The 15,000-nt window shown below is 38.0% G+C and overlaps 1 protein-coding gene across 1 annotated transcript in view; it reads left to right on the top strand.

The window, feature by feature from the left end:
* Positions 1–15,000, top strand: part of LOC125031461 (zinc finger protein OZF-like) — an 18,278-nt gene that overhangs the window by 3,204 nt on the left and 74 nt on the right. Inside the window, exons 2-3 of the mRNA XM_047622223.1 lie at positions 3,049–3,098; positions 10,714–15,000. The exon at positions 10,714–15,000 is cut by the window's right edge and continues 74 nt beyond it. Coding sequence (XP_047478179.1) covers positions 10,855–12,432 — 1,578 coding nt within the window. The 5' untranslated portion in view covers positions 3,049–3,098; positions 10,714–10,854 and the 3' untranslated portion in view covers positions 12,433–15,000. The remainder of the gene's footprint in view (positions 1–3,048; positions 3,099–10,713) is intronic.

Here is a 15,000-nt window from a genome sequence, read left to right as displayed (position 1 = left end):
ACAAATACAGACAGACACATAAATACAGACACATAAATACAGACAGACACATGAATACAGACACAAATACAGACAGACACATAAATACAGAGACACATAAATACAGACAGACACATAAATACAGACAGACACATAAATACAGACAGACACAGATACAGACAGACACATAAATACAGACACAGATACAGACAGACACATATACAGACAGACACAAATACAGACAGACACAAATACAGACAGACACACAAATACAGACAGACACACAAATACAGACACACACAAATACAGACAGACACAAATACAGACAGACACACAAATACAGACAGACACACAAATACAGACAGACACACAAATACAGACAGACACATAAATACAGACTGACACATAAATACAGATAGACATATAAATACAGACAGACACATAAATACAGACAGACACATAAATACAGACAGACACATAAATACAGACAGACACATAAATACAGACAGACACATAAATACAGACAGACACATAAATACAGACTGACACATAAATACAGACAGACACATAAATACAGACATACACACAAATACAGACAGACCGAAATACAGACAGACACACAAATACAGACAGACACACAAATACAGACAGACACATAAATACAGAAAGACACATACACAGATAGATAGACAGACACATAAATACAGACACATAAATGCAGACAGACACATACAGACACATAAATACAGACAGACATATATACAGACAGACACATAAATACAGACAGACACATAAATACAGACAGACATAAATACACAGATACATAAATACAGACAGACACAAATACAGACAGACACACAAATACAGACAGACACACAAATACAGACATACACACAAATACAGACAGACACAGATACAGACAGACACACAAATACAGACAGACACACAAATACAGACAGACACACAAATACAGACAGACACAAATACAGACAGACACGTAAATACAGACAGATACATAAATACAGAAGGACACATACACAGATTGATACATACACACAGACAGACACATAAATACAGACAGACACAAATACAAACACATAAATAGAGACAGACACATAAATAGAGACAGACACATAAATCAAGACAGACACATATATGCAGACAGACACATAAATACAGACAGACACAAATACAGACAGACACATAAATACAGACAGACATAAATACAGACAGACCAATAAATACAGACAGACACATAAATACAGACAGACACATAAATGCAGACATACACATAAATACAGACAGACACATAAATACAGACAGACACATAAATGCAGACACACAAATACAGACAGACACACAAATACAGACACACAAATACAGACACATACATACAGACACATAAATACAGACACATAAATACAGAAAGACACATACACAGACAGATACATACACACAGACAGACACATACTTACAGACACACTCACACGCACACACACGCGCCCACATACACACGCCCACACACACACGCCCACACACACACGCCCACACACACACGCCCACACACACACGCCCACACACACACGCCACACACACACCACACACACGCCCACACACACACGCCCACACACACGCCACACACACGACACACCCACACACACACACACACGCCCACACACACACACAACGCCCACACACACACACGCCCACACACACACACACGCCCGCACACACACACGCCCACACACACACACACGCCCACACACACACGCCCACACACACACGCCCACACACACACACACACACACACACACACGCCCACACACACACACGCCCACACACACACGCCCAACACAACACGCCCACACACACCACCACACCACAAAACACGCCCACACACACACACCACCACACACACACGCCCACACACACCCACCAACACAACGCCCACCCCCACACACAACGCCCAACACACCACCACACACACGCCCACACACACACACACGCCACACACACACACCCACCCACACACACGCCCACACACACACACGCCCACACACACACACACACGCCCACACACACACACGCCCACACACACACGCCCACACACACGCACGCCCACACACACGCCCACACACACACACGCCCACACACACACGCCCACACACACGCCCACACACACACGCCCACACACACGCCCACACACACACGCCCACACACACACACGCCCACACACACGCACGCCCACACACACGCACGCCCACACACACGCCCACACACACACGCCCACACACACACGCCCACACACACACACGCCCACACACACACACTCCCACACACACACACGCCCACACACACACGCCCACACACACACACGCCCACACACACACACGCCCACACACACACACGTCCACACACACACACGCCCACACACACACACGCCCACACACACACACACACACACACACACACACACACACACACACACACACACGCCCACACACACACACGCCCACACACACACGCCCACACACACACACGCCCACACACACACACGCCCACACACACACGCCCACACACACACACACGCCCACACACACACGCCCACACACACACGCCCACACACACACGCCCACACACACACGCCCACACACACACACACGCCCACACACACACACACGCCCACACACACACACACGCCCACACACACACACACGCCCACACACACACACACGCCCACACACACACACACGCCCACACACACACACACGCCCACACACACACACACGCCCACACACACACACACGCCCACACACACACACACGCCCACACACACACACACGCCCACACACACACACACACACGCCCACACACACACGCCCACACACACAAACACAAACACATGCCCATGCACTCATGTGCCCACACACACACACGCACGCACACGCACACACACACACACACACACGCACACGCACACGCACACGCACACGCACACACAGATGGTTATTGTGAATTTTATTTATGATTTCATTGCTGTGATGAAGTAATTTTCTTTAATATTTACAGGCTACATAACTAAGAGCTGCTATCAACAAACTGAAGACTCACCTCTATAGGTAAATATAAGACAGCAAATGTCCCATTTTGTTTTTTGATCAGTTTATTGGCCTTGCTACAGATTAACAATAAGTGTTCACTAAAGTGGAGTTACTTTGTGTTACTTTCTGTGGATGTTGATAATATTTTTGTGTGATTAATTAGTTCTTTTCAGAAATAAGTTGTCACCACCTGAGTAGTTAATAAGAGATGGAGATAGAGATAGTGCTTGCGATAGAATGAGATAATTTTTCCCATTAACCATTTCCTCTAGAGATGATGGCCCTGAGTCTGAAAATATATTGAGTCTGAAAATATATCTAACTATTCTCGAGAGTCTCCTACTTGGTAGCAACGTTGTTAATGTATTTTGTGTATGTGTGCTATATCTGTATATCCCATAAAGAGACTTACCCCAATAGATAAGATTGTTATATGAGTATATTGGCATTTGCCCAGGCTAGATAAGCTGGTGTGAACTAAATTGCTTCCAGGTTCACTGCAGCATCACTAATGCATGAAACCAATGTTTACTTTAAAAGAATCTAAAGTATGTAGCTTCACCTTTTTTGTATTGGCATTTGTCTATATTTTCATTCGAATTGCTTTATCCAAATAACAGTAGATTGTTTTCCTTGCACAGACTCCACATAATTTCTCTAGGTAGTCCATATCTCTGTGCAATAATAATAATAAGTAATATTTTCTTGTTTGTGTCATTTTTTTCATAACATTCAGTTTTCTGTAATACAGCCTGTCACCAGTCATGGCAGGCAGGAATAGGACCCTGAGCATGGAAATAGCATTCTCGCTGGAGCCGGCGCTCTTTTCCAGTCATGGTTCGATACATTCTACTCATTTATCGATGGAAGTAATGCAAAAGCTCCTCACTATATGCTTGCACAGGGTAATCACCCTCCAAGTGCTTTGTGCACTTGTGACGAGTCATTCTCATCACTCCGGCCTTCAGCTGAAATTCTCATGATGGCAAGTTCCCACTACCCCGGCCCTCTGACAAATTTTCCATGAAATCAATGTTCATGTCACCCTCCCTTCAGTCCAACTTTTTTCATGACATGATGATCATGTCATTCGGATCATAAGAGTAAATTTGATGCCGATTTTATAATTAAATGATTTGTGGAAAAGCCGTAGTAAAAGATAATGGTATTGTCTTTTTCTTCTGCTAGCAAGGTTATTGATGACTGTTATTAAATAGCAAAAAAAGAGTTGGCTTCATGATCATCAATGACTTAATACTAGATGATAGGAACTTGTAATCTGAGACGTGGTCCTACATAGCTTTGCTTTTTTAATCTTGTGCTTCTCTTTCATTAACCCATTCATGATGGGCACTCAGCTGCATGAGTGAAAAATTTACCACACTCTGTATGCTATTTGCTGAGGCAAGAACGGTAGCTAAAATGAGATTATAAGTTAATGTTTGAAGAACTTAATCTCCTCATTGACCACAGGGTCATACTAGTTCACACTACCTAGAGCAGGCTCGACTTTGTGTGGCGCTGATACATGACATCCAGCATTTGGTCTGGTCTAATGAGACGTTATCTGATGTAAATGGGATAAAATATTTAACTTCCCTCTGTCCTCTTTGGTCAGGGCTGGCTTAGCAGGTATAATCCCTGAAACTTTTATGGATACGTGCTTTATTCCCAAGAAAGTGGTGCAAAGATACAGGTTAGCCTCAGCTTAAGTGTTTATCTAAAAAAGACTTGATGTTTACTTCTTCCATTTTCTTTTGTTCAGACTGTGTGGAAACCCTTTAAAGTGGTGTAGCTTGCTATTTTGCACTAAATGTATCTTTCTTGGCAGAATTTTGCTGGAAATACAATTTTGGCAATTTGGAAATATATGCATTTCTAAAATATCAGTCTTCAGAAAAGTTGTCCACCCTCTACCCCTATTTTTTGCCTCCTGTGTAATTGAGGCTGGTTTGCCCCACGAAAGCGACTCCCCCAGAATATTGAAAATGTATATAATCCTTTAAAAAATTGGCCATATACTGACTAGATATGCATTGGATTTAATATTTTCCTGGAAATTCATTTCCAATTTTTCTGATTTTGAAAGCAAATGTTACTTAGGGAAAGGATGAATAAAAAATGTTTTAAAAGTGTTTGTAGATTTTCAAGAAAACAAATTCAGAATTAGAAGATAATTGTATATAAATTGTACAATTCAACCTTCATCAACTCTTCAGAGAATGCTAATCCCCCCCATCTTTGGCGGCATAGTCAAATGTAGTTCTCCCCTAAGTTGTGAATTTTTGTTTTTCCAAATGATCAAACATGTGCGCAAACTTATTGTAAAAGGAGAAAATAGCTACAAAACATACATTCATATTTTGATACTTTTGACATATAATAGGTAAACATCTCTTTATTTTTTAAAATGTAATCTCATGGTATGTATTAAACTATCACCATTCATACATAGGACTGCCTAAAATATCCTATACAGGCCTGCTACTTCAAATGGGCTTAAATAACAGCATATACACAAGAAAAAGAAAAGAAAAGAAGTGCTTAGTGTCATGTGGCATGTAGAAGTACAACATGATTTTGTGCATTGTACTGATTTATAAGAGAAACATTTATTTTCACTTTATTTTCAATATTTATGATGAATATGATGAGAACAGTTTTTTTTCCATTTGGAATGTAGCTAAGTATATAATGATTGACTGCTGAAGATAGGAGTGGGCTCTTTTCATAAATAAATTATCTAATGATTACCTGTCACATGTATGTTTTTTTTTTTTTTCCCTTCTTTTCTCATTATGAGAAAAAAAATCTAGAGAGATATCCCTTCTGAATTTGCAGAAGTTGGAGGAGATCTGATATGAAAAGAATATATTCTTTTTTTGAAAAGTGGGATTGATGGTTTTCTCAAGAAAATGAAACCAGTTCCATCTTCATAGGTAAAAGTCCAGTGGTGCTGTTGTTGTTTATTAATTGTCTTGCACATAGATGGCTCCACAAGTACTCAAGCACCAAGGAGTCAATTACTAGTCCTACCTGTCTTAGGTGTTTTTTCTGTTCCTTGAAATTTGGAAAGATTTTTTTTTCTGTTGCTATTGATAATGTTAATGATATAATGATATTATTAATATCAGTAATAATGATTATAATAATAACAACATCCAAATGAATAGGATTATAAAACAAAGATCCAAAAACTCAGGAAAGGGAGAACCAGGTGAGCTCATGTTGGCCTACTTATTGGCTCCTTGGCGGCTGAACACTTGTGCAGCCATCTGTGTGCAAACTAAATTCGCAAACAAAATTGCAGTCAACAGTAAATGTACCTGGCAGCAATGGGTTATGCTACTGTCCCAAGCAGACTCCTTACCTTTCTGTATAATAATCTACTTGCATAAATTTTTAAGACTACCTTGAGCTAGTTTGATGGCAGAAAATAAAGTGTGAATTAGAAAACTCACTTAAGGCCATTTTACCTTAGTGAAAAAAATGAAGTAGCTAAAATGCTCTATCTTGCTGCTGTAGTAGATGTTATTGTATCTACCACTTGGACTATTATCCGTATCTCTTTTGGGAATGTTTAGTTTGGATGTGAGTTCCCACTGCTATGGCTGGGTGTTGTAGGTGAAGTGGAGATCAGTAGAGGAGCCGGCAGCCTCCCCAGTTGGCTGAGGACTGGGCAGTCCTTGAGTTGCTGCTGCTTGCTGTGGTGCAGCTAGAGGATCAGGGAATGCTGATTCTACAGCTTAAGTACACTAGAACTGTGTAAATGTGCAAGGAACGAGAGGAGCCCATTGTCCGATGAATGAGGACAAGGCTGTGGGCCTGATGTGACCCAACCTGGGAGATATGTTGAGCTTCAGGTTACAGGGACATGTTGCTACAGGTACTCCCCCTCCAGAGAATGAGCTAAGCGAGTGAGTGATATGCCATGAAGTTTCACTCTGAGGGTCACCAGTGTGGTAGACAGTATTGTATCTACCACTTGGCCTGGTGTCTGTATCTCTTTGGGGAGTATTTGTTGTGGGTTTGAATTCCCACTGGTATGGCTGAGTGCTGTGGAGAGCAACGGGGGAGCTTGTCGGCTTCCCAGTCATCTAAAGACTAGGCAGTCCTTGAGTTGCTGCTGCTTGCTGTGGTGTGACTGGAGGTTTGTGAAATGCTAATCTCGGTTCTTAAATGTGGCTTAAGTACAATAGTGCTGTGTAAGTGTGCAGGGGAGCCGGCTATCCAATGAGCTAGGACAAGGCGGTAGGCCTGATGTGACCCAACCTGGAAAATATGCTGAGCTTCAGGGTCATGCTGCTACACTGCATTTAAATGAATAATAAATTTCAGGGGAATAATGAAGATTCAATCTACACAGGCATTTCATTATGCATGACAGCCTGACATTCATAATAATAATAATAATGATAATAATGATAATAATGATAATAATAATGATAACAATGATAATAAAAAAAAATCTCGAATTTTGTTGCTTCAGCATTATTCATTGTAAATTTGGTAATTGCACTATTAATTTACTTGATTATAATTAGCATTGGTTTTGATATTTTGTTATTGCCATCATCATTGTCATTGTCATCATCCATCATCATCCACAATCAGTTGTATATTACCATTAACACCTTGAAGCTTTTTGCTGACATTCTATAATGTAAAAGAAAGTTCTTTGGATATCTTCTGTGTATTACAAACATTACCTGGAATGGTTCAGTTGAAAGTCTGTTGGATAATGTAAAAGGAGTCCACCTGCATCTGCATTTCTTTCTACATATATTGCATCATTGGAAACCAAGTACATATTGTATGATGTGCATGCTCTGTATTCATATTTCGTATGGACACATGAAAAAGTTGTGTGTGTATCTTAGGTAGTTGTTTAGGCATCTTGGCTGCTTACCATTGTGGCAACAGTGGGCAGCAGAAACACTGTCCTCTTTTTTAACCCTGTTAAGGGCTAACTCAAAAATATATCTGTCAATAGAAAGGCAGTATCCACAATACTACTGAGTTAATTTTATTAGCTCAAACTAATAAATGTTTTATAACCAAGATATTGTAATTTTTTAGGGTTATGATGTAGTGCATGATGACCCCCCCCAAGCATGAGCTTTATTAACTATGATTAAAGGAAAAAAATAGATATCTTATAAGATATGCATACACATGTACATGCACTAGCTTCATGATGATTATTGTCTTCAAGGCTCAAGTCTTTGCCAGAACAGTGAAATCTCAACATTGTAGGAAAGGGATATGTGTGTGTGTGTGTGTGTGTGTGTGTGTGTGTGTGTGTGTGTGTGTGTGTGTGTGTGTGTGTGTGTGTCTTGTCAACACTTATGCAACACAACACAATCCTTATAGTGTTGCTGTATATTTAAAGTTTGTGGCTTCTCAGATTAACCCATTGCCGCCAGGGAAAATGAATAAAAAATGGGGAAAATGCTGTGCTCATTTTTTACATTTTTTGTGAAATGTCTCTGTACATAGATGACTCTGCTATGCTTAGCCACAAAGGAGTCAATTAGTAGATCTTGTGACCTTACCTGATTTCAGCTTTTCTTAAATTGGTGGAAAAAACATATTTTTTACTAATGCTATGAATATTGATTGTGTTATTTTTATTATAAACATTATAATTACTATAATGTTATAAGCATTAGTAACATCAAAATAAGATAATGTAAAATATTTTCTTAAATCAAAGAAAAGGGTAAACGAGTGAGATAGGCTGTACTCGTAATTGGCTCATTGGTGACTAAGTACAAGTGTAGCCATCTATGTGTTAAGACAATTAAACAAATAAACTCACAGTGGGCATGGCATGTACGTACATGTCATGCCCGCCAACAATGGGTTACTAGATAAATTTAAAATGTGGTTTAAATTGTCAAAGTAATAAGGATCAGTAGATGACCAAAGGCACACAAACCTGTGATTAAGATAAACAACTTTATGTCCATATAACACCAGGTCTAACTAGCACTTGTATGTCATCTAACTGCTCAAGGGAGCTGTCTTGCATTGGAGGTGAAAAATTAGGTTGGTAGAATGAAAATTAAGTTAAGACTGATTTTGAGTACCTATACAAATAAAGAATTACCCTTGCTGATGTAAGTACCTGCAAAATAAATAAAGTACCAGAATAAGGGATTAAAGAAGTTACAAATATTCATATTTTTTTCTATCTTGTATGTAAATTAATATTTTCCCTTTTTTTTAGACCAAATATATGGAAATGCAGATAGAGCATGGAAGGAAAATCCCCTTCAAAGTAAAAAGAAAAAAAAAATCTTTCTTATACATTTTCAAATACTTTATATTCTTTACCAGTATAGAATCTGATTGTACATGTAGTGCAGTTGTACAGCCCACCACAACTTGACATATCTTTTTCAGATATTACTCCAATGTTATTTAGTCAAATTATTTGAATATACAAAAATATATGTATTTATATAAACACAAGTACTTAAGAGTTGGAGGTTTACAATAAAAAGTGGCTTGGTGAGTCAAATTACTCCAGGGTTCTGGATGAATAGTGAGTTTTTCCTCTCCTGATATTGGATGTACTATAGGCAGTACAGTAGGCTGTTTGATGGCTTGCTCATTGCCAACTGGACTGGTTACTAGAAATTAGTGAACACAAGTGTACTCTACATTGCTGTTCATAAGTAAATACATCATAGGACCATGTTTCCAACAGCTCCCAAAAGTTAAGCTTATTGTTAAATACATTATGTGGGTGTGTGATTGTGTATGGATGTTAATTATGTGCACACTTTCTTGTGTCTTAGTCAACAAGTCCTCCAATGCCAAGAATTGACTTAGGTTAGGATGTATATCTCTTTCATGCATTTTGTAAGCTAGGACGTTTTCAGTTAAGTTTAAAGAAAGTGTACAAAATGAAAATATTGATATTGTAGAGGAATGTATTTGAATATTTGTTGTCACTTAACGTATTACCGACAGGCATAGCATGTACGTACATGCCATGCCCACTTTGAGCTTATTTGTTTAATTATTTTTACACATAGATGGCAACACTTGTATTAAGTCACCAATGAGCCAATTACGAGTACTGCCTGTCTCGCCCATTCACCCTTTTCATTGATTTACAAAAATGTTTTACTCTATCTTATTTTGCTGTTACTTATGTTTATAACATTATAGTAATTATAATGTTTATAATAAAAATGGATTGACATTCATAGCACTAGTAAAAAATAAAATTTTCCTGCCAATTCTAGGAAAGGTGAATCAGGTAAGGTCACAAGACCTACTAATTAACTCCTTTGTGGCTAAGCACTAGCAGAGCCATCTATGTATAAAGACATTTCACAAAAATATGAAAAATAAGCACAGCATTTTCCTCCTTTTTTATTCATTTTCCCCGTCTGCAATGGGTTAAGTTTATTTTGGTAGTGACATCTCTGACAGAGGATAAATTTTAGTTTTTTTTCAACTCTTTCTTATAATAATTCTGGTATTTTGTCCTTTGGGATTATTCAGGAATAATTGTAAATTTCTTTTGAATGGTATAACTTACATTTATAGCTAGGGATGATTGTTTTTGATTTTCTTGTACCAATATTATTATAACAGTTGAGGTTTTATTTTTCAGAAAGACCCAGCAGCTGTAATTTTTGCTGTCCTTAGACGAAACGTCTTTCCTGAAAGCTGACAGGAAGGCAGCACAAAAACCAAGGGTGCTGTCACAGCGGAATGGAAACAGTAGCATTCGTTGCTCAAGGCCATCTCCAGGATGGAACAGGTACAACTTCAGTATTTCCAGAAAAGTAATAAGGTGACACAGACTGGCATGATAGAGGTACCTCAGCCTCCCGTTTTGGACAACTGTGCACCTGTGTACGCAAATGTTACCTTCGATGACAATGCTACTGTCACGAAGGAACAAAATAAATTAAAAACCCAGATTGAAATGTGGTTACAGTCAGGTGCTGACAAGCCCTATGAATGTGGCAACTGCAGCAAGAGATTCTCACAGAAGAGTCACCTGAACAGTCATATGCTAATTCACACTAGCGACAAAAAGTACGAGTGTGAATTGTGCGGTAAAAGGTTTACAATGGAAAGTCACCTGAATGGTCACATGCTGGTTCACACCAGTGAGAAGAAATTTGAGTGTGATGTATGTGCAAAAAGATTTGCACAGAAGAGCCACCTGAATGGGCATATGCTAGTTCACAGTGAAAAGAAATATGGGTGTGAGATCTGTGGTAAACGTTTCATACTTGAAAGCCACCTTAGTAGCCACATGCATGTGCACAGTGAGAAAAAATTTGTGTGTGAGTTGTGTGGAAAGCGATTCACACACAAAAGCCATCTCAGTAGCCATCTGCTGGTGCATAGTGAGAAAAGGTTTGGATGTGAGATATGTGGAAAGCGTTTTACGCAGTTAAGTCACCTCAACAGCCATAGATTTGTTCACAGCGAAGAGAAGAGGTTTGAGTGTGAGATGTGTGGCAAGCGATTCACACAGCTAAGCCACCTAAATAGTCACAGGGTTGTGCACACAGTAGAGAAGAGGTTTGAATGTGAAGGATGTGGCAAACGGTTTATGCAAAAAAGTCATCTTAATAGCCATAGGTTTGTGCACAGTGAGGAGAAAATGTACGAGTGCAAAGAATGCGGAAAACGATTTGCCCAGGAGGTTCACCTCAACAGTCACAAATTTGTTCACAGCGAGGAAAAGAAGCTGGAGAGTCAGGAATGGGGAAGGAAATTTACACAAGAGACTATTATAAATGGTCACAGATTTGTGCATCATGATAAGAAAAAGTTTGAATGTCAGGATTGTGGCAAGCGATTCTTCTTGAAGAGTCACTTGAACAGCCACAGGTTTGTTCACACTGAAGAGAGAAGATATGAATGTGGTGTGTGTGGTAAACGTTTTGCACAAAGGAGCCATCTCAGTAGCCATGAGTTTGTGCACAGTGAAGAGAAATTGTTTGAGTGTGAAGAGTGTGGAAAGCGCTTTTCCCAACAAATTCACCTCAGTAGCCACATGTTTGTACACAGTGAAGAAAAGAGGTTCGCATGTCAGGAATGTGGCAAGCGCTTTTCACAAGAGAGCCACCTCAATAGTCATAGGTTTATGCACACAGAGAAGAAAGGCTTTGACTTTGAAGAATGTGGAAAGTTGTTTTCACAAAAGGGTCATCTTAACAGCCTTATCCTTGTCCCCAATGATGATAAAGTGATAGGATATGAGGAAAATGGTAAGATCTTCACTCAACAGGCCTATCAGCCCCCATACTCTTATGGGCAGCTGACAGCTGGACAGTTGTCAGAAAAGGTGAGGACCCTGTGGCCACTATAGCCTGGGGTAAAAGTCTTCCAAGTGCAAGACAAAATAATAATTGCTGACAGTAACAGTAAATTGGCAGCTGTAACACTTCCTGAGGTGGTACAGAATCAGAGCACTACGTAATTGCTTTGTTCCTACCATGAAGCCTTTCCACCAACCATGGTGCATTTCAGGCAGTTACCCTTATCATGGGAAGCAAGAGAAGAGATATATTTATTAATATTAATGATTAATAAACTGTGGCTTTTTAATTTTGACATAAAATCCTGATATGTCATATAAGATGACATATCTTATGCAAAGATTGGCCAGCTGTATGAGAATTAGTTACAGTATTAGTGGCCACAAAATTGAGTTTGAAACAAGTTTATTATATGGTATTGGGCAAGAAAAGTTTTGCTTTTTTTCTTCCTCTTTCATGCAGTGGTCCATGCATAGAATTTACTTGTAATCTGTTTCTTTGTTTTGCAAAGCCAAGAAATTTAACTGAAAACTAAAGGAATTGGTGTGAAAAACTATTTTTTTCTAGATGCAATATTCATTGTAATTTGTGTTATTTGTGCATTTATGATACACTTTTATTGATCTCTTGCTTATAATGCTGAAATACAATATTTGATGAGCAGCCTGTATGAGAGCATGTCAGATATAAAGAATTAGAGGGCTGCTATTTACATATAAATGAAGCTATGCAGAATGTGTTGCTTTTATAAAGAAGGGCACAAAGGAAGACAAAAAATGTATTGGGTTCCAGATACTTTTTTATTTATCTATTTTGTATCATGTTTTATTTATTTATGCACTTCCATAATGTTTACATAAGCATATACTGTAACTTGATAGATAAGATAAAAAAAGTAAAAAAAAAAACAAAAAACAAAAACAAAAAAAAAAAGAATTTGAGAACTAGCATGTTCTCTTATTTTATGATATTTCTAAAATGATGCTAATGTTAGTAAAAGTAAGTGTAGTGATTATACGATACACATTGTATATGAGCACAGTAATCTTTAAAAAAATATAACAGGAGGTCAAGTTGAATTACTTCCTTTCATTTCTGTGGTCTTTTTTATCAGCATCTTGCATCTTGTGCAGACAAGCTGGGTAAAAAGATGGCAAGAGAAAGAGGGTATTTCGAGATGAATGAGAATGTGGCAGAATGTAGAGTGAAAATATAAGTTCCTTTGAAAATTAGATAGAAGTAAAGTTTCTTTAGTATCTGACACCCTATCAGGTACAGCAGACTGAACGTACAGACCCAGTGATCTTTGTGTATATTTATGTATATATATATATATAATTGACCAAGCGCCAGATTGATTTTTGTATTGCCACAGTCCTCATATTTCAATAGGGGAGAACTGTAATGTGGTAGTGGTTTTGTAAGCAAAATTAATTAGATATGGATTATGCTCAAACATAGAAGCAGAGAGCACAGAATTAACAAGACATGTATTTGATCGGCAGCTTGATAGAAATATCTTATTTTTAAGTTATATTTAGCATGATTTATAAGCAAAGGTGTAGTATGCAGTTCTTGTAAACATTAAACATTGTATGTTTCACTTCACCAAGAAGGTATTTATAGTGTGAAAATTGTTATGTTATTTAATAATCACAGAAAATATTATATATGGCAGTAACTTGGTCTTCTGCAAGTCAGTCTTTGTATGGTATAATTTTTATTCTTTATTTTATTTTTAAGATAAAATTTATGCATTAAAATATTATTATTATTATATAGAATATACAGAAAAAAGTCTATATTAAATGGTACCGGTGTTTGTTGTGAACAAATTGCCACTTTATTTGATGGAGAGGTCATAAGATATTTTTTATTTACTATATCAGCATTTATTGTTTCTAGTTGATTAGAAAATCTTTATTAACCTGGCCTTGTACTTGGGAACATGTTATAATGGTCTGATGCATTGATATAACTCGGTAAAGACTGGATTTGCTCATGAGTTGAATTTGCAAAATTCCTTTCATTTATTTTCATTGCATGAGCCAATTTAGAATTTTATCAGTGCAAAAATATATTTTGTTTTTCTCTTCTTTATTAATAAAATATATTATAAATATTGTTATTATTTTCTGAGATTTATTTTATAATTATTGAAAAATGTGTGCAGAAAATGTACTATAGTCTGTCATGCAGTTTCATTTTGTAAAAGATATCTTTGTTATGTTTAATACGGAACTTTAGCCTCATTATCGTTGGGGTTAAGTTTTACTCTATTATTGGTAACAAGTCCCAGATTTGAGGGATGGTGGGGTCGTGCTGCTTGGTCTTTGCTGATGGAAGAATATTGTTGGTTGTATTGATGAGGTGGCAATACCTGCATTGAATTTTAATAGAGTAATGATTATCAAAATTTTCACACTATACTTCATATTAACCTAATAAGACCTCACATATGCCTACTGGGATATTAGGTGTATATTTCGCTTACAAAAAGTAGTTAGGGATGAAGCCAGGCTTTAGTTATGCCAGGACTGTGTACATAGGTAGAGAATAGGTTATAACCAGGTAACTGAGACTTAAGTAATGTGACACCACTTTTTAAGTTTTTTTTC

The sequence above is a fragment of the Penaeus chinensis genome, chromosome 2 (genome assembly GCF_019202785.1).
Source record: "Penaeus chinensis breed Huanghai No. 1 chromosome 2, ASM1920278v2, whole genome shotgun sequence".
In the NCBI taxonomy this organism is placed as follows: Eukaryota; Metazoa; Arthropoda; class Malacostraca; order Decapoda; family Penaeidae; genus Penaeus; species Penaeus chinensis.
Note: the sequence above shows the minus strand (reverse complement) of the source record. Positions and strands in the feature narration are given on the sequence as shown.